This window comes from Chrysochloris asiatica, unplaced genomic scaffold (genome assembly GCF_000296735.1).
Source record: "Chrysochloris asiatica unplaced genomic scaffold, ChrAsi1.0 scaffold00056, whole genome shotgun sequence".
NCBI lineage: Eukaryota > Metazoa > Chordata > Mammalia > Afrosoricida > Chrysochloridae > Chrysochloris > Chrysochloris asiatica.
The window spans coordinates 1,744,305-1,766,186 of record NW_006408574.1 but is presented as its reverse complement, the minus strand read 5'-3'; the positions used below and the strand labels follow the sequence as shown (position 1 = coordinate 1,766,186).

Below are 21,882 nucleotides of genomic sequence, written 5' to 3'. Positions count from 1 at the left end.
TTGGATCTGGTGCACCTTAGTCCTCAAATTACATCTTTGCCCTTCAGAGAGGTCTTGTGCAGCAGATATGCTTAATGAAACATGTCCTTTGATTTCTTGACTGCTAATTCCATGAGTGTTGATCATGGCTTCAAGCAAAATAAAGTGTTTGTTAACTTCAATCCATTTTTTGTGATGTTGTGTATTAGGCCAGTGGTGAGGAGTTTTCTTTTCTTTATATTGAGGAGCAATCCATACGAAAGCTGTGCTCTCTGATCGTCTTCAGCAAGTGCTTTATGTCCTCTTCACTTTCAGAAAGCAAGTTTGTATCATCTGCATATCCCAGGTTGTTGAGTTTTCCTCCAATCCTGATGTCACGTTCTTCTTCATGTAATCCAACTTCCTGGATGATTTGCTCAGCATAATTATTGAATAAGTGTAGTGAAAGAATACAGCCCAGACATGTATCTTTCCTGATTTTAACCATTCTATATCCCCTTATTCTGTTTCAATGACTGCCTCTTAATCTGTGTACAAGTTCCTCATAAGCATCATTAAGTCATCTGAAATATCCATTCTTTGCAATGTTTTCATTAGCTTGTCGTGAGCCACACAGTCGAAAGCCTTTGCGCAGTCAATAAAGCACAGGTAAAACATCTTTCTGGTATCCTCTGCTTTCAGCCAAGATCCATCTGCCATCAGCAATATTATCCCTAATTTCACATTTTCTTCTGAATCCGGCTTGAACCTCTGGCAGTTCTCTGTCAATATACTGTTTCAGCATTATCTTTAGTAAAATTTTACTTGAATATGGCACTAATGATATTGTCTGACGATTTCCACATTCCGTTAATTCCCTCTCTTTGGAATGGGCACTTCCGTTAATTCCCTCTCTTTGGAATGGGCACTTCCGTTAATTCCCTCTCTTTGGAATGGGCACTTCCGTTAGATTCCCTCTCTTTGGAATGGGCACAGATATGGATCTCTTCCAATCAGCTGGCAGGTGGCTGTCTTCCAGATTTGGCCTAGCTGAGTGAATGCCTCCAGTGCTGCATCCGTTTGTTGGAAAATTTCAATTTCTATTCCATCAATTCAAAGAGCCTTGTTCTTTGCCAGTGCCTTCAGTGCACATTGGACGTCTTCCTTCAGTACCGTTGGCTCTTGATCATATGCTACCTATTGAAATGGTTGAACATTGGCTAATAATTTTTGTACAGTGACTCTGTATATTCTTTCCATCTTTTTTTTTAATGATGATTATTACTTATCAACCTGAATGACTTCTAATTTAACAGCTATTAACAATATCCCCCGGAGAAATTATATGGATACCTTTCACCTGGAAATATTTGAAGACACTGACTATATTGATAATACTAACCTAGCTTTACTTTTTCTTAAAGGACAGTGATCTTTTTAGTCCATTTTCTTTTGATGCTTTTTGCATCATTAGATGTTTTCCCCATAGAATTCTTCTACATTGCTAGTCCAGACTTAATTTTTTTCTTCAACTCTTTCAGCTTGAGAAATACTGAACATGTTCTTCACTTTTGGTTTTCTACTTCCAGGTCTTTGCACATTTCATTAGAATACTTGACTTTGTCTTCTTGAGCTGCCTTTGGAATGTTCTGTTCAGCTCTTTTACTTTATCATTTCTTTCAGTTGGTTTAGCGTCTTTATATTCAAGAGCAAGTTCCAGAATCTCTTCTGACATCTGTTTTGTTTTTTTCCTTTTTTCTTGTCATCTTAATGACCTTTTGCTTTCTTTCTGTATGATGTTCTTGATGTCATCCCACAAATCTTCTGGTTTTAGGTCTTCAGTGTCTAATACAACATCTGTTCTTCAGGTGATCTCTAAATTCAGGTGGGATCTATTCAAGGTCATATTTTGGCTCTCGTGAACTTGTTTTCATTTTCTTCAGCTTCAGCCTGCATTGGCATATGAGCAGTTGACGGTCTGTTCCACAGGCTACCCCTGGCCTTCTTTTGGCTGACAGGGAGCTTTTCCACCATCTCTTTCCACAGATGTAGTCAATTTCATTTCTCTGTATTCCATCTGGTGAGGTCCATGTGTATGTCGTTGTGAAGTACCGTCGAGTTGATTCCTACCCATAGTGACCCTGTAGAGGGTTTCCAAGGAGTGACGAGTGAGCTTGAGCCACCCACCTTGCAGTCTGACGCATTAGCACACAGTGCCACCCCAGGACACCAATGTGTACAGTCATGCTTTATGTTGTTTAAAAAAGGTATTTGCCAGTCTGGCCCTCTGCCTGCTTTTGTACATACAGTTTTATTGGCACATGGCTGTGCCCATTCATTTAGGCTTCATCTGTGGCTGCTGTCACGCTGCCCTAGAGGAGATGAGTGGCTGACCTGCTGAACTGTTTGCCCTTCTCTGAGCTGAACAGTTCATGAAATAATAACACAAGCTGATCCTTGTATTATTATTAGCCCTCCACATAGTCAAGTCTAAGTGGCCAGTGGGAGGTCACTGGGCTTGGACCTGGGGAGAAATGAGCACAGTAGGATTTGGGGTCTCCACCATGCAGAGAGGCCCCCAAACAGCCTAGCTTCCAAGTCAGGCCGCGTCCTGTGACTGAGCAGGACCTCTGTGTCTCTATGCAATCAGACTGCCTTGCCTGCCTTCGGTGATGCCTCCGTTTCTCATCTTTGGGGCTGAGGTTGAGAAAACGTAGTCCAGACCCCAGCCCTGCGAGTGGAAGTATGTACTCATAACACATTCAGAAACACAACACACCTGCACAACATGTTCACAATACACACGGCGGTATCACAACATGTTCACAAATCACACGGCAGTATTACACCTGTATGAACACACACGCTCACATCCCCAGTGGCCCCCAGAATGCTCTCCTGGACGCCCCAGAGCCCCGGCTCTGTGAGGCCCCTCCCCTTATACTACCTGGCTAATGTGGGAATGGGGTTCCACAAACTCCACCAGGGAAAAGGCTTGGCTTGTTGTGTTGCCAACACCCCGGAAAAGAACTCTGGGAGCGAACAGACACTCACCCCGACGTGCCTGTAAGCACAGGCCTCTCGGCACCCCGACCACCCTCCCAACACGCCCACAGACATAGCTCCTCCACTCTGCTGTCTCCATGCAGCCCCCACCCTGCCCAGGGCATGTCCCAACCCCAGGGAGGGGGATCTGGAGGGTTTGCTGGGGGGACCGTGGTCTGTCTCAGAGTGCCCTCCCGGGGCATCACCCAGAAACCTCATCCAGGACAGATAGGTGGCCTCTGGGGGTTCCTGCTCCCGCCCTGCCCTGGCTGGGAGGCTATCCCGGGCCACAGAGAGGAGGGTCAGGGGAGAGTGGATGTTCCAAGCTGGGTCTGGGTCAGCCCCCAGTATGGGTCCAAGAGACCCTGGGACCAGCTTGTGTGGTAGCAGCTAGAGGTTATGGGGCGTGGGTGGTTGCTGCCCCAGGGAGCCCTGGGCTCTGGGACAGACCTAAAGATATCATTTTCAACACAGATCTTTGTGACCAGGAGCTGGCGGAAGATGCCAGAGACAGGACAGGCCCTTCTGTGGGAGACAGAGCCACTGGTCTCAAAGGCAAATTGCAGAGTGGGGGGCAGATCGCCCAGCCCCTATAAGCTGGTGGAACCCCAAGTCCCCTGAGGTCAACCTACCACCCTCAAGTCCCTCTGAGGGTCTTGCCTATGCCACTGGAGGTGAGGGTGGGATTGGCAGTTCCAGCAGGCCTTCCATTCTGTGTCCAGGCTGCCCACTGGGGGCGTGGAAGGCCGAGGAGGCTGCTTCCCTCAGCTCTTGTCCTGGAGACCCTGGCAGACCGTGCACAGCAAGTTCCCCATGAGGTGGGCACAGGTTCTGAAGCAGCTGGAGTCTGTGGCTCTGGACCTCAGCGAGTTGTCCAACCTGCACTTCTGCTGGATCGCCCCCCACCCCATCCAGATCTTGGGCAGTCCCCTTCCCCAGGATGCTGTTCAGTTCTAAAGGAAAAGACTAAGATACCTTCTCAGTCCTAAGTACCAACTATGCTTCCCATTCCAGGATGCAGCCGGTGCCTTTGAGACCGTTGTGTGTGTGTGTGGGGGGTGGGGGGGGGGGGGGGGGGGGGGGAGGAAGGGGGCCGTCTGACCTGGCTGACCAAGGCTGGCCGAAGGACTTGATATATCATCTGGAGTTTCGGTACAATTCTTCCTGGCCCTGTGTGGAAGACCTGGGACCCCAGGCTGTGAGGGTGTGGCTCACCAGCCCCTTCATCACGTGACTTGAGCTCTACGGGAAAGCACTTAGATGCCCCACAGCCAGCGTGGTGATGTCTGACACAGTTGGAACCCTATCCCGCATGTTTGTAACTGTGCCCTCTCAGTTCCGTCTCTCCCCAGCTCTCTGACGTCTCTGGTTTCCAGTGGGGTTTGGCGTGATTCCAAGTTATCTCCTCCTGGGATTTCAGTGATTCTCCTTTAAAACTTGTGTGCTGGCTGCTCTGGACCGGACCTGTGCCAAGTAGGCCAGCTTCACTGAGCGCTGTGGGCGGTTCCTGGCAGTGCCCTCCAGTCGGGCATCACCGTGTGGTGATGTCTGAATCCCATTACATCACTCCACGCAACGTCATGCCAACCAAGTCATCTACCAGATCAGAGGGTTTCTAGCCAAGGTTGTTGCTTGAAAGATCCCACCACAAAGCTTAAACAAACAAAAAACTGCTTTATCCCTTTGGAAGGGGTGGTAACTCAGGAACCCTGCTGGCTGTCAGGAAGCAAGGAACCGGTCACAGGGGGAGCTGGGCTGGGCAAGGAGACCCTGAAGGCTGGGGACCACCCAGAGGTGACAGAAATGGGGCCCAGGTGGGCTCCGAAGGTTCTGGGGACCATGAGCAGCATCCTAGGCTGATGATCCCATTACACACACTTGCCTGGTTTCCAGTCCCTAGGCTGGAAAGGGGAGGAGGAAGCTGGGGAGAGGGCTGGAGGGCTAGATGCTGGGGGTGGGGTGGGTGCCAGAAGGGAGGGAGAGAGGGGGAGGTAATTTGGTGTGGGGCAGGGGAAAGGAAGCTGAGCGGCCTTTGGGGGGCATCAGGGGAGAGAGTAGAAAGGGTGGGGAAGCAGAGGGAAGGTGGAGATGACACTTTCATGGGGTCTGAATAGGGTGTCCTTTGGGCAGGACAGGTACAATGCCCCCCTCCAGGGGTCCCAGTATCCTCAGGGGTGAAGTTTAGGTCCTGACTGTCCGTCCACCTTCTTCTTCAGACCCGACCCCACCCTACCCCACCCCCAGGGCAATCCTGGTGTGGCTCTTTGGGATAAACACTGGACCAAAGGTTGACTTGAATCTCAAGGTTGGTGGTTCAAACTCACCAGCTGCCTCTTTGAAACCCACCGGTGGTGGGTATGTGCCGTGAAGTTGGTTCCGACTCACAGTAACCCTGTATGGGATTTCTGAGGCTGTAAATCTTTACAGGAGCAGAAAGCCTCAGCTTTCTCCCGCGGAACCGCTGGGAGTTTTGAACTACGCTATGAGAGCTCCTTTTGGAACCCTCTACAAGGTCGCTATGAATCAGAACTGACAGCACCCAACAACAGGGCAGCTCCCACCCCTGAGGCAGACCCCAGCCCCAGGGTGCTTCTGATCCCTTGAAAGGGCGTCTGGGAGGAACCGGGGTGTTGTGAGCACTGGGAGTCAGCAGTGTGACTGAAGTCTGCTGAGTCTACAGAATGCAGTCATTTAATAGAAGGTTCCAGTGGTGACCGTAGAAAACGGATAACAAAGAGGCCACAGGGAAGGGCTGATGCCACCCACCGCCCAGAATCAAGCCCCCTCTGGAGGGACGCCCCCACGACTGGGTTGTGCTTTGAAGAGGGGCGTCTAGACAATGTGGCTTGTGCGCCAAGGGGCACATTCCACCTCCTGACACCCCATGATATGCCGTATCCCCAAAAGTACCACGTTCCAATGGAGGGAAATGTCTGGGGCATCCTTTTGGGGGTCAAGGCTATGTGGGTCCACCTGCCAGGCAGGCCACCCCCTCCCGAGCTTCTTCCTCTTTGTCCTTGGCGGCACAGATCCTCTGTTCACTAGGACAGTCTGAGAGTGGGTCTTCCAGATGGGGAGCCCCAAGGGGCTGGGGTCCGTCCGAACCGTGCCTCCAGGACTTAGCAGGTAGAGGACAGTCAGAACCTCTCCCTGGGCTCTGCCTCCTCAGCTGCTCGCTGTGCCCTGGGTGACCCTGTGGTGAAACTCCATCTGAGTTTGTACAGCTGCCAAACTCCAGTGCGCCATGCCTTCTCCCAGTGCACCCACAGTCCTGGCCTGCCTCTCCTCGCTTGGCTATGGTTGGTCACGAGTTGCGGTACATGTGTGTGAAGATACATGGGTTGTACAGGTTCGTAAAAACTGGTTTAAAAATATGCTGGCAGCTCGAAGTGGTGTCCTGGGGTTAGTCAGCCCCCTACCCAGGACCCCTCCTCTGGGTCAGGTCCGGGAGCAGCTGTGGGTGGCGCCGGGGTGGCCTGGTGAGCACCCCGTGTCTGTGCCTCTTAGTCCTCGCAGTATTTCCATGCTGTGGGCTCAGAGCTGCGTCTCATCACGGGTCTCAGGGTTACAAGATGCCAGCTTGTGGCTGCAGCTGCTTTTCTGACTCTGTGAGGTGCTGGCCACATGGGCCAGGGGGTCAGAGCGGATGAGATACCTGCAGGAAGCGTAGAAGCTGTAGGCTGGCCCTGGCGGGAATGTGGCTGACGTCCAGGCCCCCCTGCCTGGCCGCTGGTCTCCTGTCATACTTACACGATGTCGTTGGGCTCCAGCCTCGTGTCAGGCGGTGGGTTGATGAGGACATAGGACAAAGTGTTCTGCTGGTCATTCATCTCGTCTGCAAAGATAAGCCCGGCAGGCGGTCAGCATCAGCCTGGCTCTGCGGACGTGGGTGCTCGGGGCAGCGAGACCTGCTGCCAATCTTCCAGCCTTTGCTGGGTATCCCAGTCACCCCTTACTCCAGCACACCTGGCCAGGGTCTGACCTCCCTGAAGGACACCTGTCCTAACCCCCCGCCAGCACGGGGCAGGCATCATTCAGGAGAGGCAGCAGGTTCCGGTGCCAACCCTTGCTTGGGCAATCAGGACCAAAGCACAGCTCATGGACAGAAGGAACAACCCTATCTGTGCACACCCTGCACCCTCCCTGGGGTGTCTTCTAAGATGATCTGTCCCTGGGGTGGAGGCACAAGCTGCCCCACTCAGTGTATGCTCAGCCCACGACCAAGTGCTTGCTCCCCGCAACCATCATCTCGGGACAGCCACCAGCTTTGCTTGCACCAGAAGCAGGGACCTGGCCACCGTGTGTGACGGCTCTTGGGTGGCCATGAGGACATCACAGCTGGGTGAGAACAGGATCGAACACCACAGGGCCACCCAGGCACCTCCCCCCACATGCAGGCACACGCTCCAGGACTCTGTGGTCCTACCCAGACGGGCTGTCCTGTCTGTACCAGCTTCCCCTCTGGGAAGTGGACCAACTCTGGATGTCAAAAAGGGAAGCGAAGGCTCTGTGAAGCAGGACGCTGCGGCCAAGTTCCCTGAACTCACAGGTTCAGAGGCCGAATCTGGCTCCAGATTCGGGATCCGCTGAGTGCACGCAGCATGCTTTCCAAGAGGCAGGGGCAAGGCTGGTGTGCTGGGGGGTGATGTGGTCAGCTCCGGCCTGGGAGCATGGGGTGAGACCATGAGCACCTGTGCAGTCTTTGCTCGTCCCCAGATCTGAGGCGGGTGCCCCATCCCTCCCATGGAAACCACTGCCTCTAACCCAGGGCTGTTTGTGCTACTGTTTGGTGGTTTGTATAGGTGCCCCACCCAGCCTGACTGAAGTATGCACTTCTGGGTGGGGCAGAATGCGTTTGAGAGATGGTGTGATGAGAGTGGAGTTGGGTGGGGAGAGGAGGCGCAGGGGACCCTATGCCTAGAATGGCTGGTGGTCAGGGTCTCCCCCAGTGGGTGAGGCAGTCCCATTCACTCTGCCCCTCTGTCCTCTGAAATTCCTGGGCCCCCACAGGTCTTTCTGGGGACCAGGGCATTTTCTGATACCAGTGAGGTCATGTTGGATGGAACCACATGGGTCTGGGAGGTGGAGGGTGTCAGGCACTGGGGGTCCGGTGGGGTCTCGAGACATGGCTCTGATGTCCCCAGGGCAGGCAGAGGTGGGACTGGCTGAGTTAGTATCTCAAGGGCACACGCAGGCCTTGGCAGGAAGGTGGGTGGGCCTCAGCTCTAAGGTCCCCAGAGCGAGGCCACCTCACCCTGGCCCTCAGGGTCTGCTACAATCCCTCCTGGCCCTGCCTCCTGCAGACTGCTGCTCAGGTCGGGGCTGAGTGGTGAGCACAGAGCGCTCAGAACCCCGAACCCCGCTCCTTGTCCAATGCTGGAGGACACATAGCTGGGAGTTTTGCTGGGGATCATACATGGGTCTGCGGGCGGGGCAGCTCTGGTTCCTCCCTCTAGGCTTAAGTCATGGGCTGAGCATGGGCAGTGTGTGGGGAGGTTAAGGGCGAGGATCCCTGCCTGCCTATGAGCCTTGGGGTGCGGGTGGTGCCACAGGGCGGGTGCAGCAGGAAGGGACAAGCAGATGCAGGGACTGACAGGCAGAATCGCAGCATAAGGCCACAGTGCTGGGTGAGGGTCATGCAGGTTCCAGCCCTGGCCCAGGAGTGCAAGGCAGGACAGGGTGGCCCCCCCCGTGAGTCCCCGAACAGATGCAAAACAGAGAGAAGCAGAGATGAAGGCAGGGCTGTGGACGCTTTGTCTCCTGGGCCTGTCAGGCTCTGGTCCTCAGACCGGACCAGACTCCATGGCCCCAGACCAGAGATCCACGGGGCCCAGGGGTCTCTGTTGAGGCTTTGAGCCACAGCCTCCATTCCAGACCTGGGTCTGCGCCCCCAGGGTTCAGTCCTTGCTGCTCTGAGACCCAAAAGCCACCCCCCCAGCTCTTGGGCCACCCATGCACAGAGAGGCTACACGAGGGGTCGACCTGGGGGTGTAGGCTCTGAGCTCCCCTAAGTCCTCTGGAAAGGACAGGTTTGAGCAGCTGGGGGCTGTAGCCCAGACCCTGCTCTACCTCTGGGAACCTCCGACGAGGCTGGGGCTGATGGCCGCCCTGAGCACCCAGATGTGCTTTGGGGTGGGAACCAGATATGGGGGTGTCATTAGAAAGAACCCCTGAAACAGGTCTGGTGTGGTCACTGCCCACCATGAAGTCCTCATGCTGCCATGCTCAGAAGCGAGCCGACCTTGGGCTTCTCCCAGCAGCATAGTGGGCCCCCAGTTGGGATCATCTGTCTAGGACTGTTTGGAAGCTGGGGAGCTCTGGCCGGGGTGACTGGCTTCTAGTCAGAGCCCTAAGACTTTGCTTCTCAAACAATGAAGCAGCAGTAAGGGACTGGGGAGGCCACACCCCGGGCCTGAGAGCTGGTGGTTCTCACTTGGCCTTGCCAACAACCTCAGCCAGGCTGGCATCCGGCCACCGGAGAGGAGGAAAGCAGGGTCTATCCCTGCAATGGTGCCTGGCCAGGTGGGGCCTGACTGGACCCCAGACCTGCTCGTATCTACTCCTGTCTGCCTACCCGGTGACCGGGCACTGGGGCCCATGGTGGAGGGTTGGTGTGCCCCTCCTGCAGGTCCGGAGTCGGCCTCGACTCCCAGGGTGACAATTACCTTGCAAGTATCCCAGGTTAACCCGGTTCATGACATCACTGGCTGTTAAATTTGCTACGTCCTCTACAGAACACAGAGCACACACAGGAACAGAGAGAGAGAAAGAGGTCAGCAAGCGGCCGGCGGCACAGGGGTGTCCAGCTGGGGGCGGCGTGACCCCAGAAAAGCAGCTGTTAGGAAAGGAAGAGGCTTCTTCTGTGTGAACTGGGGTGCTGGGGTTTGCAATGCTTGCCCTAAGACACTGAGCAGATCAACCCCAAAAACAGGTTGGGGTGGGGAGACACCTTCTCCAAGTGACCTCATGTTGGTTGCTGGGATAAGGCCTGGGGATGGCTTGTCCCAAACCCTAGCTTCTGAGTTTCCTTCACATCGCCCCCTCTCCTGGTCCCTGAGGAGAACCCTGGGGCCCCCAAGCCAAGTGGCTCCCAGTGTGGGCCAGCATGCGGCAAGGCCCAGAGCCCTGAGCTGCCAGACCCTACTTGGAGAATGGAAGCCGCTGACCCAGGGGACAGACAGCAGGAAGCAGGCAGTGAGGTCACTGCAGGGCTGAGCAGTTGCTCTGAGGGAGGGGGAGTGGGGAGCCGGGCCCACCGGGGTGGGGGGCAGCATCAACGGAGACAGAGTTCTCAGAGTGAGGGGCAGGGGCCTGTGGCTTAGAGGGCTTCAGTGGTGGTTCTGGAGCTGAAGATTAGCAGGTGGGGGCCCCATGGATGGGTAGGGAGGAGTCCTCGGTCAAGGCTGTGCCCTAGCCTCCCATTCACCTCCTCCAGGTAGGACTGCACCTTACAGGCGAGGAAACTGAGGCGGAGTTGGGGTGTGGAGGGAGTATGGGAAGGCAGATGGACAGACAGACAGACAAGGATGATCCTGGCATCGCCGCCTAAGGCTGGTCCTGGTGGTCCCCGCCCCCCCCGCCTCTCCCCGCTGATGTCCCCTTACCATAGCCCGTGGTGGGCAGCCCCAGGTACTTCATGCGGTTCTTGACCAGTTCTGAGAGCTCCTGACGTTCCGAGCGCCGGTACAGGCTGAGTCGCTGCTGGCCCATCCACTCGGCTGCCGCCGCTGCCTGGCCAGCCTGCTTGGGACCCCTGCGGCTCAGCCTCCGCGCCCACTGCAGGCTCTTGCGCCGAAGCGGGGGGTCCACCGGGTCACCGCCGCCTGAGTGGCGGCCATGGGCACTGCCACTACTGCCCGTCCGTGTGGCCCAGGGTCCTTTGACTTCCCGCGTGTCCTCACAGTCCTCCATGTTCACTGACACCTGGGACTGGCCGAGGGGGACAGGTGAGGGCCCAGCAGACCCTGACCCCAGGTATACGTGCCCCCTTCTCCAGGTGGTGCTGCACAGAATGGCCTCGGTGGCCACCCCACCTCTCAGGGCATGTGGGCTTGGGGCCTGGACGCTGCCTCAATTCCTCTCCCACTGTCCCGTCAGGTGTGTGAGCCCACTGGGGGTGCAGGGACCAGGTGGGGAGGTCTAACCTGGTTTCTATGCTGAAGCTGGTCTGGATGTGAAAGGGCCACTCACCTGCGCCCTGAAGTCGTGAGGCTGTAAGGAGACAGAGGCGTCTGGGTGTCCGGTGCTCATCTGCCCCACCCCCACCAGCACAGTGTGTCCGCAGAGCCAAGGACTCCCGCTGGTCACTCAGGGCAGCACCTCGAGGACACAGTGGCCCGCTTTAAATCCCTCAGCAGCAGGGCCATCGAGCGTCCTTACCTCTGAGGTGGCAAACACGTGGCACTCGGTCCTGTAGATGCCGATGGGAACCTCGGCGCTGGAGGAGCTGAGCTTCTGGAACAAGCGGCCATAGGTGCGGATCCAGAGGTCGTCCTCGGAGATCTTCATCTGGGGGCGCGGGCACCGTGAGTGGCCCCCAGAGCCCCCGCCGCCTGCCAACCGGCCCACCTGCCCGCCCAGCACTTACGGCACAGAGGTAGCCGGAGCCCGGCGTGGTGTCCAGGCCCAGGAGAAGCCTGGTGATGGTGATCATGTAGTCCTTCACGAAGGACTGTCGGGGGCGGATGCTCAGATGAGGCGGGGCTCACTGTCCCCCTACATGCCCCCAGGTGCCCACTCAGGCCCCCCGGATTTCGGCAATGAGCTTGGCCAAGCGCTACTGGGGCCACAAAGAGGGTTAGAGACCCGAGGACTGCAGGGCCCAGGACAGCACCTTCTGGGGTCACGGGGGCTGGACGTGGGCAGGGGAGATGAGAGAATGGGTCACGCGGCGCCAACTGACCTGGTAGAGTAGAGTGTCCAGCATGCTGATGCTGAAGACCCGGCCAGCGGCAAAGGGCAGGCGGAACATGAAGGCCAGGTTAGAGCCGTTCTCGCGCTCTCTCTGTGGGACAGGGGTCCTTAGCGGCCAGCGCCCCGACCCTGACATGGCGGGGTGGGGGGGCGGCGCAGGTGTAACCAGCAGGGACACCATGTCCCCGAGACAGTGAGGCCGGAGCCCGTAGCAGCTCGGATGGGAAGAGGAATGTGACCTGATCTAACCCTGATCAGTTTAACCTTGGACGTGTGCTTTGGGAGGTCCACTGTGTCAGCTTACGGTGCCCACAACATCCCACTAGATCGCTGTCCACAAAACAGAAGTTTAAAGTAACAATACGTGCGGTCTGATGGCCACGCCCTCAGAGCTCCATGCTTCAATCAGACGCAGTTTCCTGTGGAGACTCCACCCACTTCCGCTTCCAGACACTACCCTCTCACGTGCACAATGCGGGGCGGATTCCCGCCTTCGGTGAGGGAGTTGTTATGTGCCGTGGAGTCGGTTCTGACCCATAGCGACCCTGTACAGGGTTTCCGAGGCTGTAAATCTTTACGGGAGCAGAAAGCCTCATCTTTCTCCTGCGGAACAGCTGGTAGTTTCGAACTGCTGACCTTGCGGCTCCCAGCCCGATTCGTAACCACTACGCTACCAGAGTGAGCCAGGTTCAATTCCCAGCCAGCACCAGTCTGTGCGCGGGGGCTCGTGCGGCCGCTATGATGCTGACCAGGTTTCGTCAGTTTCCAGATAAGAAAGGCGTGGCGATCTACCGAAAACTGAAAACCACAGTGAGACGGAGTTAGGGAATGGCAGGACTGAGGTGTTCCGCTCCATTGTGTGCGGGCCCCAGGAGTTGGGGCCACCTGCTTTCCTTGGCTTCCTTGCTTGGTCCCTGAGTTGGTCTTTAAAGCTAGCAGTGTTCCACCTTCAAATCTCTCTGACAAAGACCCTGTGACGACACTGAGCCACTAAATGGCCAGGACGACTTGTCACACCTGCAAGGTCCCTTTGGCCACGTCGGGTGACGTAACCATCGGTTCTGGGGATTAGGACACGGACTTCTTGGGAGTCCTCATTCTTCCCACCACAGTGAGGCTCCAAGTGAGCCCCAGGTCAGCCTTCACTGAAACCGGGGCTTGTTCCGAGTGTACAGAGAAGGCAAGAGGGCTCCAGGAATGGGGCTTTCCTGCAGCACCCCCTCACTCGGTGAGCCGAGGACAAGCCAGATACTAACAGCCAGGCGAGCTTGGGGCCGCGAAATGCAAACTATGATTTCAGTGCTTCGGCATGGAGTCAAAGGCATCCGAAGCCTTTATCTGAAATACACGCCATGCTTTTTCTTGTCGGTCCATCGAGCTGGTTCCAACCCACAGCGACCCAACACACAGCAGAAAGAAACCCCTTCTGTTATTACACTTAAGTCCATTGCTGCTGCTCGGTGTCAGTCCGTCTCTTTGGGGGTCTCCTTTCTTGCGGACCCTCCACTTTTTCAAGCATGATGTCCTTCTCCAGGGATTGGTCTCTCCTGATCACATGTCTGAGGGATGTAAGATGAAGTGTTACCATCATCACTTCCAAGGATCACGCTGGTTTTACTATTTGTTCTTCCTTCTAACAACAAGAAAATGTCTGTTTCCCTTTATTTAGAACACCAAGTAGTAAGTAACATAGTAAAATACCCGCCAAGTCCAGTGAGAGACCGCAGAGAGGAAAAGCTTTTAGTCTTAGACCTTTGGTAGCACGCCTGTGCCTTTGAACCTGCTCTTGGCTCAGTGTTGGGTTCCTGTACAGAGACATTCATTACACTTGGGTGGTGTTAAGCTCCGACATTTATTTTCTCATTGCTGAGGAAGTTAGGTATCCTAACAGGGTCTCGGAGGTGCGTCCCAGCAATCCCTGGTCTTCCTTGTCTTCTGTGAAGTCTTCCCGTCTGAAGATCTGTCTGCTGCTTTCTAAGACACTGCTTCTTCTTGTTAACTGCTATCGAGTTGGTTCGACCCATAGTGACCCTGTTATAGGGTTTCCGAGGAGCAGCTGGTGAGCTTGAACCGCCGACCTTGCAGTTCAAACAGCTTTGCAGTCTGGCGCATTAACCCACAGCGCCACACTAGGGCGCCAAGACAGTGCTCAGTCAACGGACTGTCTCTGCGTGGTACAAAATGCGCTCAGTGGCTAACCAAGGTTGGAAGTTTGACTCCACCCAGAGGTGTCTCCGAGCAATCGGCTTCTGAAAAACCAGCCACTGAGAACGCCATGGAGCGCAGTTCTACTCCGACACACACGGGGGCGCCCTGAGCCGGAGTTAGCTCCCCGCCATCAACGTCGACTCTATGACCTCATATGTAACATAAGAAAAGAAGGCCTCCTTTCCCAAAGGTGTCGTCTTTATGACTTCCATGACTATTTTGGGGGACACAATTCCATCTATGATAGTCTTGAAATTATACACATCTGGGGTCCCCCAACACACAGTCAGCCTGTTGGGAGCTGAGGGTTTGACCCCAAGTCCAGGGGGTCTTACAGTTTAAAAGCAGCAGAAAGATCTCAGAAACTGGCATGGCAAGCCCTTGCTCACGCCCACCGGGAGGAGACCCTGCCACTTGGAGGTAGACGCAGTCAGAGATCCATGCGGAACACCAGGTGGGCGACGTGATCAGCAGGTTAACAACGTTACACCCGCAGCAGATGTTCCGTGGGGAGCACAGTGGTGGCCCCTGGCGAACAGGGCCGCGGTGACCGAGGGAAGCTCCAACAGCTCCACTTTTAGGGTTATTGAAGGGCCGGCCGTCGAGTTGGTTCTGACTCAGTGATCCTGTGAAGGGTTTCTGAGGAGCGGTTAGGGATCTTGAATGGCTGCCCTTGTAGTTCAACGGACCTTGCGTTCCGATACATTAACCCGTAGTGCCACACCATCTGCTCCTCTATTTTGTGTTGTTAAGTGCCGTTGAGGTGGATCCGACCCATAGCGACCCTAAACAGGGTTTCTGAGGCTGTAAATCTTTACGGGCGCAGAAAGCCTCATCGTTCTCCCGTGGAGCAGCTGGTAGTTTCGAACTGCTGATCTTGCGATTTGCAGCCCGATTCGTAACCACTACGCTCACAACCAGCAGCCCCGTGTCCATAGGAGCTGGAAGTCTGTCTCCAAAAAAAGGGACAGTCGGTGAAAGCCCCCGGGCCTTCAGGAGTGGGAGTCCGTTGGGCAGTGGGGTTGGGGTCTCCATGGATCTCGGCCTTTTGGGCTTACTCACTACCACTCTCTCCTGGCAGAACCCATTTACCTGCTTCTCAGAAATATTTTCCATTTTCCTTCCATTTCGACTTCTATGAAGTTTGCCTGTTGTTGTTAGGTGCCTTCCAGTCGGTTCTGACTCACAGCGACCCGATGTACAGCAGACCGAAACACTGCCTGGTCCTGTGCCAACCTCACAGTCCCTGCTACACTTCAGCCCATTGTTGCCACGGTGCCAGTCCATCTCGTTGGGGGTCTTTCTCGATTTTGCTGACCCCTTCCCTTTACCAAGCATGATGTCCTTCTCCAAGGACTGCTCCTAAGGAGCACGCTGGCTGTACTTTTCCCAACACAGATTTTTTGTTCTTCTGACAGTCCGTCCATGGTACTTTCAATATTCTCCTCCAACACCATAATTCAAATGCATCCATTCCTTTATGGGCTTCCTGATTCATTGTTCAACTTTCACATGCATTTGAGGTTACTGAAAATACCATGGCTTGGGTTAGGCGCACCTTAGTTCTTCAACTGCCATCTTTGCTCTTGAACACTTTAAAGAGGTCTTGTGCCGCAGATCTGCCTGATGCAATACGTTAATTGATCTCTTGACTGCCGCTTCCCTCAGTGTTGATTGTAGATAAATAAAATCCATCCTATGTCTGTCGTACGGTGCAGTCCCATTTCCTTGGTCCGTTCTTCCATCCCTTTGTCTATCCTACTGTATCTGACATAGGAAGTGCTGGGGGCAAGGATTTGGGGGATCTCTTTGACTTTATACTTTTCAGAATTTCTTATAGTGGAATACATATTTATGATAAACATGTACCCTTTTGTAAAAATAAGCCATCATTACTTTTGTGAGAAAACACATGCAGGTTGGCCTGGGTGCCCCTGCAGAACTCCAGCATGACTGGATCACCAGGGTGAAGCTGTAGAGGTGTTAGGATGATGGAGACCCATGGAGACCCCAACACCACTGCCTGTTGGGTTCAGTGATCCCTAGGCAGGGACACGATGGGCTGTCTGGTCATCCATCTAGGCCTAGTATACACCTGTCCTCAGGCCTTGCACACACCTGTCCCAGCCTCCACATATGTGTCCCCAAGCCTTATACACACTTGTCCCTAGGCTTCCACACACCTGTCCCCACATCTCACACACACCTGTCCCAGGTCTCATACATGCCTGTCCCTAGTCTTAGACACACCTGTCCCCACGTCTCCCACACACCTGTCCCAGGTCTCATACATCTGTCCCAGGCCTCACATACACTTGGTCCCAGGTCTCATACACACCTGTCTAGCATAGGCCTTAGCCACAAGCCCAGCTGTCTGAGCCAGGACCGGGACCTGGCGACTGTTCTCCAAACCTGAGGTGGGGAGTGGGGTTGTGGGTGGGCTGCTGGAGGGGTCCAAGCGCAGGAGCTGAGGCTGCCTCCACCTAGCAGCGTGCAGTGATTGACTGGTGATGTCTGCCTTGGATGGCCAAGGGAGCAGCAATTGACTGCTGATGTCTGCTAGGCAGCAGTAATACGCTACTTGTTTGTGTATGTTTGCTGACTTGATCTACTTCAACCTGCTTCTTGGCACCGGAGGGCACAGGTCACCCAAGGAGGGGCTTATTCAGGCTGACCCCATGGCTGCCTTCCTGTCCCCCCTCAGGGGCCCAGAATCATCTGCAGACCTGGCCCAAGTGCTCAGCAGAATCCTGGCCCTGGGGCTGCTGGGCAAGTGTTGGTCCTGCCCTCCTGGGTGAGATGGAGGCTAGGTGCTAGTGGGCTCTAGGCTCCAGGCTGGCAGAGACACTGGGAAAGCCGACAGTCCTCTCCTGGGGGCAGCAGGGGCCCTGAGCTGAGGTCACAGGCTGTTCTCTGACGCGGGAGCTTCTGAGTCTCCACAGCTGCCTGGGGCTGCCGTGCCAGCGTCCACTCGCCTTGCTTGTTCCGAAGGGCTTCTCAGCCATGGCTCAGTGACGTTGCATTCACCATATATCTGGGCTCACGGTGGGTCCAGTGCTTGTCTGTTCCGTTTGGTAGCGACATCACACCTGGCTCTGAAGTGCAGCAGCGTCTAGGTCTTCCTGGAGCTCTCATGGGGTCAGCCACAAAGGCCTCAAGCAGACCACCAATGAAGGTTTTAGCCCAGGCGACTGAGGCCTGGTCCTGGTCAAGGCTGCTGCAGCCCCCCGAGAACGGCAGGTGCACACCCCCCCTGGCGCTTACCTGCCAGTTTTCGCTTGGGGTAGCCCAAGTGTTGCACTTGTCCTAACCTGTGGGCACAGTGCCTCCCACGTGGACCAGGAGGGGCTGCCTGCCTCTGATGACCAGCCACCGCCCCTGGGCTTCATACCCAAGCCCGACAGTTGCCCTTCAAGGGGGGCCCAAGGGCCAGCGCAGAGCAGAGACCTGACCCAGCTCCACCCTTACTTTGCTGTGTGACCTAAGGAAAGTCCCCTTCCTCTCTGATCTTCCAGCTCTGTCTGAGAAAGATGCCAGGATGGCTTTCAGGGTACTTGGTCCGTCCCAGGCTGGGGGCTTCCTGGGAGGAGTCCTGGGTTCCCGGACTTTCCCAGGGCACATGACCATGGCCTCCAGAGAGACAGTGTCAGTTCTGCGCAGGCTACACCGTCAGGAACCCCCAAACAGCAGACGTCTTTTCATTACTACCCCCTCCCAGCAGGGAGTGCCCGAATCCCTCCTCCCGCCCTCTCAGCCTTGTCTTCAGCCAGGGACCTGGGTGGCCAGCTGGGGCACGCACCTTCTCCAGCTTGGAGAGCGCGAGCGAGTAGCTGTCCTTGGCGCGGAACTGCATGAAGCGCATGTTGGAAGGGTGGGTGAGCTCCGTGGTGATGCTGAGGCTGGGGAAGAGCCTGTGGGGGGAGGGTCTCAGGGCGGGGCCCGCACACGTGGCCTGCTCGCCCCACCCCCTGGCCCTCCTCCGCGGCTGCGCACCGGAACATGGTCTGCACATTGACGATGGTCTTGGCGTCGGCCATGTAGTCCTCCTCGGCGCTCATGGTACTCTCCTTGTCCACTACCACCAGATTGTCCGCGTAGATGATGCCGCACTGCAGCAGGCTGTCCAGGCTGGGGACGCCGGGGGGACCCTTAGGACCGCTCTGTCCAGTGCCCACCCTGGCCTGCCCCGCCCGGTGCCCTGCCTAGGGTCGGCCCAGCACCTTACTTGTCCACGGAGCCTTCCATGTAGTAGACCATGGGGAAGCAGCAGATGGCTTCCAGGAAGTGGTGGTCGGGCCTGGGGACGGCAGCTGCTGGAGGAGCCCCGCTCCCCCGCCCCCCGCCCCCCTCCCCTGAGCAGGAGGTCTTTCATCGCGCTGCCCTGGCCAGGGGTAAAGCATGGCTCAGGGGCCTGGCCGGGCAGCCCCGTGGGTCCCCTCAGGGGATCCCGATTGGGTATGAGAAACTATGAGGCCAGAGGAAAGGAATGGGAGGCGCCTGACCACGGGGAAGGACCGGACCAGAGGCCTGGGGTCTCCTGAAGGGGTGCGGGCAGCTCACTTGTTGTCCAGCAGTAGAACAATGGGATTGAGCTCCTTACGGGACCGGTAGTAAGCCCGCAGCGGCACGATGAAGTTGTACAGGCCGTTACCGGCAGTCTCCGCAGATACGATGACAAGCTTGTTCTTGAACCCATAGGCCTTGGCGTCTTCATAGCTGTTATGTTTGCAGCCCTGGGGACAACTCCCAAGTCAGGGTCTGGGAAGGGGTCAGGTGCTCCTGCACCCCCAGGGAATCACCCAAGGGCCCCAGAGCCTCCCACTCCCACACAGCGGCCTGCCAGGACACTCGGGGCAGCTGCCCGTGTGTGTGTGTGTGTGTGTGTGTGTGTGTGTGTGTGTGTGTTGGGGGTGGGGTGGGGGCTTCCTATCCGCCCGAGGAGCCGCCCAGTGGTGCTAACAGGGCACTGGGCTTGAGGTGCTGCTCCGGCAAGCCAGAAGGGTCTGTGTGCTCGCTCACATGGTCTCAGCATGCAGCTAAGGGTACAGAAGTCACACAGGCGTGTTGTGTGTGCGTGTGCACAGACACAATGCTTTCTAGCTCTGCCCCCTGAGACGGCCCCAAGTGTCACCCGCCTGGCCCCCCCCACCCCCGGGAACAAGCACACCTGGTGTCCCCATGTCCATGGAGGGATCAGGCCTCTGGAAAGATGCCCCTGCTAGGAGCTGGGGCCACATTTTGATTAGAAAGTGGGAACGAACTCAGAGTGATGGGGGTACATCAGGAGGACCCAGAAGCCAGTTTGAAGAGACGCCACCAGCAACATGGAGGAAAAAGTAAGTGATTTGCAGTAACTAATGCCTCTTCAGCAGCAGGCAGTGGGATTTTGGAATAAAATAAGAGCCGTGAACCCACTGAAGTAAACAGGTGACTGAAGAGACAGGCTGAGGGAGAGCTCTTTGCTCGTGCAGAATGCAGCCAAACCCACTTCTGTGGCCTCCATTCCATGCACAGCACCCTGCTTGTAGCACAGAGCAGCCCTGTTCCCCCCCCGGGGGGAGCACACAGGCTCGTCTCTCTCCGTTGGAGTGTCTCTTGCTGTTGGGCTGGCTGGGGGCTTTGAACTGCCTCCTCTGTGGTTAACAGCACTGTAGCTCACAGCACCATCAGAACTCCAAGAATGCTGACTAGTAAAATATGTCATTGTAATCTGAGTCCAACCATGAGGAAACGCCCAGCAAACCTAAAGCAGGAACAGCCTACGAAGTGCTAAGGGGCCTGGATGCTTCCATGCCCACCGCCCGGTTGTTAGCGTGTCCTCCTGGGGTGGCTGTGTGCTGCTGGGCTCCTGGGAACCAATAAATTCATTGGTTCCCAGCAGGATCACCCATGGTGGGCAGACCTTCTAGACTAAGAGACTAGGGGAAAAGGCCTGGAAATCTATTCCCTAAAGCCAACTACCGTAAACCCTGTGGGGCACACCATGTGACTCAGTCCCATGGGGTCAGGAGGGACTGATGGCTGGGAACTGTCACTGTGCTTGGCAACATGGAGGGCGTGTGAAGGTGCGGTGAAACTGACACCAAGGTTCAACCCTGGCCTGAAACTTGCCATCTGCCTGAGGGTGACCCAAACGCCGCCAGCACTTCCTTCTGTTGTACACGAGATCACAAAGAGTCAAAGCTGGCTCAAAATGGCACCTAACAACAACTCTTCCAGACATCAAGACCCAAGGAACGCCTGAAGAATGCTCCAGGTTTAAGGAAATGCCAAGGGAATGTAACGTCTGATGCCCACATGCATCTTGACTTGGGAAAAACTGCGAAACAAGGACAAATGGCCACCAAGCACGGTTGGAGGGGATGTGCTGAATCTGAGCAGCCTTCCTCTTTAGGCAGTGCATGCTGAGATGTTTAGGGGTGAAGGATCCAGGCTTCAATTTGCTGTGTAACGTCAAGGAGAACAGGCAAACCAAACACTAACAGAGCTATGGAAAAGGGGCAGGCCAACAGGTAAGGGGCCTAGGGGCACTCAGGGCATAGTCGTCAGCTCTTCTGTAAGGCTTCAATTATATCCAGATAAAAAAGTCACCAAATGTGGGAACAGACCGCATGCACTGCCCCGGACAGGGCACCAGGAGGACGGGAGGGCTCACCTTGTCCAGCCGCAGGCAGCAGAACGGTGCCTTCACGGGCAGGAGGTGGCACAGGGTGGGGGAACTGCCGATGTAGGGGGAGTTGGGGGGATAACCCTTCACGTACCTGCACAAGAGACAGGGGCCCCAGCAGTAAGAGGCCACCTCCCCAGCAGTGTGCCCCTGTCCCTCCTGGGCCACGGTGGACCAGGACAGTTGGCTGGGGCCCTCGCGGGGCATCGGCTCAGCCTACCGGCCACAAGTCAGCCCCAGGTGACCCGCAGTGCCCTATACTAGGCCCAGGTTCAGAGCGTGAGGCCAAGTCCCAGGAGGCTCCACGGAGCACGGGACCCTCCCGCAGCCAGGCCAGGGCTGGAGGCGGGGCGGGGGGGGGGGGGGGGGGGGGGGGGGGGGGGGGGGGGGGGGGGGGGGGGGGGGGGGGGGGGGGGGGGGGGGGGGGGGGGGGGGGGGGGGGGGAGGGGGGGGTGGGTGGGGGGGGGGGACTGGGGGGCGGGAGGAGTCCGGGGGACTATAGGATTCCTCTCCAGCACAGCTCCGGGTTCAGCTCTCCCAGGCCAGGATTCGCTTAGTTTCCGCCTCCATCTCTGCGGACTTTACTGCGGCTCGGGCATCCCCCCTCAATACCCCTCCACAAGGCTCGGGTACCCAGTGCTCCGAGACTCCCCGCGTCATCGGCCCCGCAGGCACTCACTCCACCACCGACAGCCCCTCGTCGTCCGACTGCGTGGTTTCGTCCTCCGATTGGTCGCTCAGCAGGTCACAGGGGAGCAGTGCCGAGCTGTCGGCCAGCTCCAGGACCGGCGCGATGCTGGGCCGCCGGCTGCCAGAGCCGTTCTCCGTGGGTAGTGCTAGCTTGCCGCCCGCGCTGCTCTGCGGTGGTCGGCACTCCGCGTTCTGGAGGTCCATGGCCACCGTCCCTGTGGGAAGCAGGTGCTTGGCGGGCAGCCCCCTCCCGAAGCAGCTTCCAGGAAAGTAGCTGACAGCAAGTCCCACCCTCTGAACTGTTTTCCCCCCCCCCATACACTGGTGATGGGGGGCCTCCTCGGGTAGGGGTGGTGTTGAACAAGACCCTACAGACCCCTGGTACTGGTCCGCCCCATCCA

The 21,882-nt window shown here is 56.5% G+C and overlaps 1 protein-coding gene across 1 annotated transcript in view; it reads right to left on the bottom strand.

Annotated features, from left to right (window-relative positions):
• Positions 1–6,537: 6,537 nt before the first annotated feature.
• Positions 6,538–21,882, bottom strand: part of KCNT1 (potassium channel, subfamily T, member 1) — a 72,131-nt gene continuing 56,786 nt past the window's right edge. Inside the window, exons 19-31 of the mRNA XM_006863686.1 lie at positions 21,471–21,696; positions 20,780–20,885; positions 18,685–18,857; positions 18,350–18,421; positions 18,118–18,252; positions 17,924–18,035; positions 11,906–12,007; positions 11,591–11,674; positions 11,383–11,511; positions 11,194–11,214; positions 10,608–10,932; positions 6,754–6,838; positions 6,538–6,658 (exon numbers count right to left, since the gene is read on the bottom strand). Of these exons, the coding sequence (XP_006863748.1) occupies positions 6,538–6,658; positions 6,754–6,838; positions 10,608–10,932; positions 11,194–11,214; positions 11,383–11,511; positions 11,591–11,674; positions 11,906–12,007; positions 17,924–18,035; positions 18,118–18,252; positions 18,350–18,421; positions 18,685–18,857; positions 20,780–20,885; positions 21,471–21,696 (1,691 nt within the window). The remainder of the gene's footprint in view (positions 6,659–6,753; positions 6,839–10,607; positions 10,933–11,193; positions 11,215–11,382; positions 11,512–11,590; positions 11,675–11,905; positions 12,008–17,923; positions 18,036–18,117; positions 18,253–18,349; positions 18,422–18,684; positions 18,858–20,779; positions 20,886–21,470; positions 21,697–21,882) is intronic.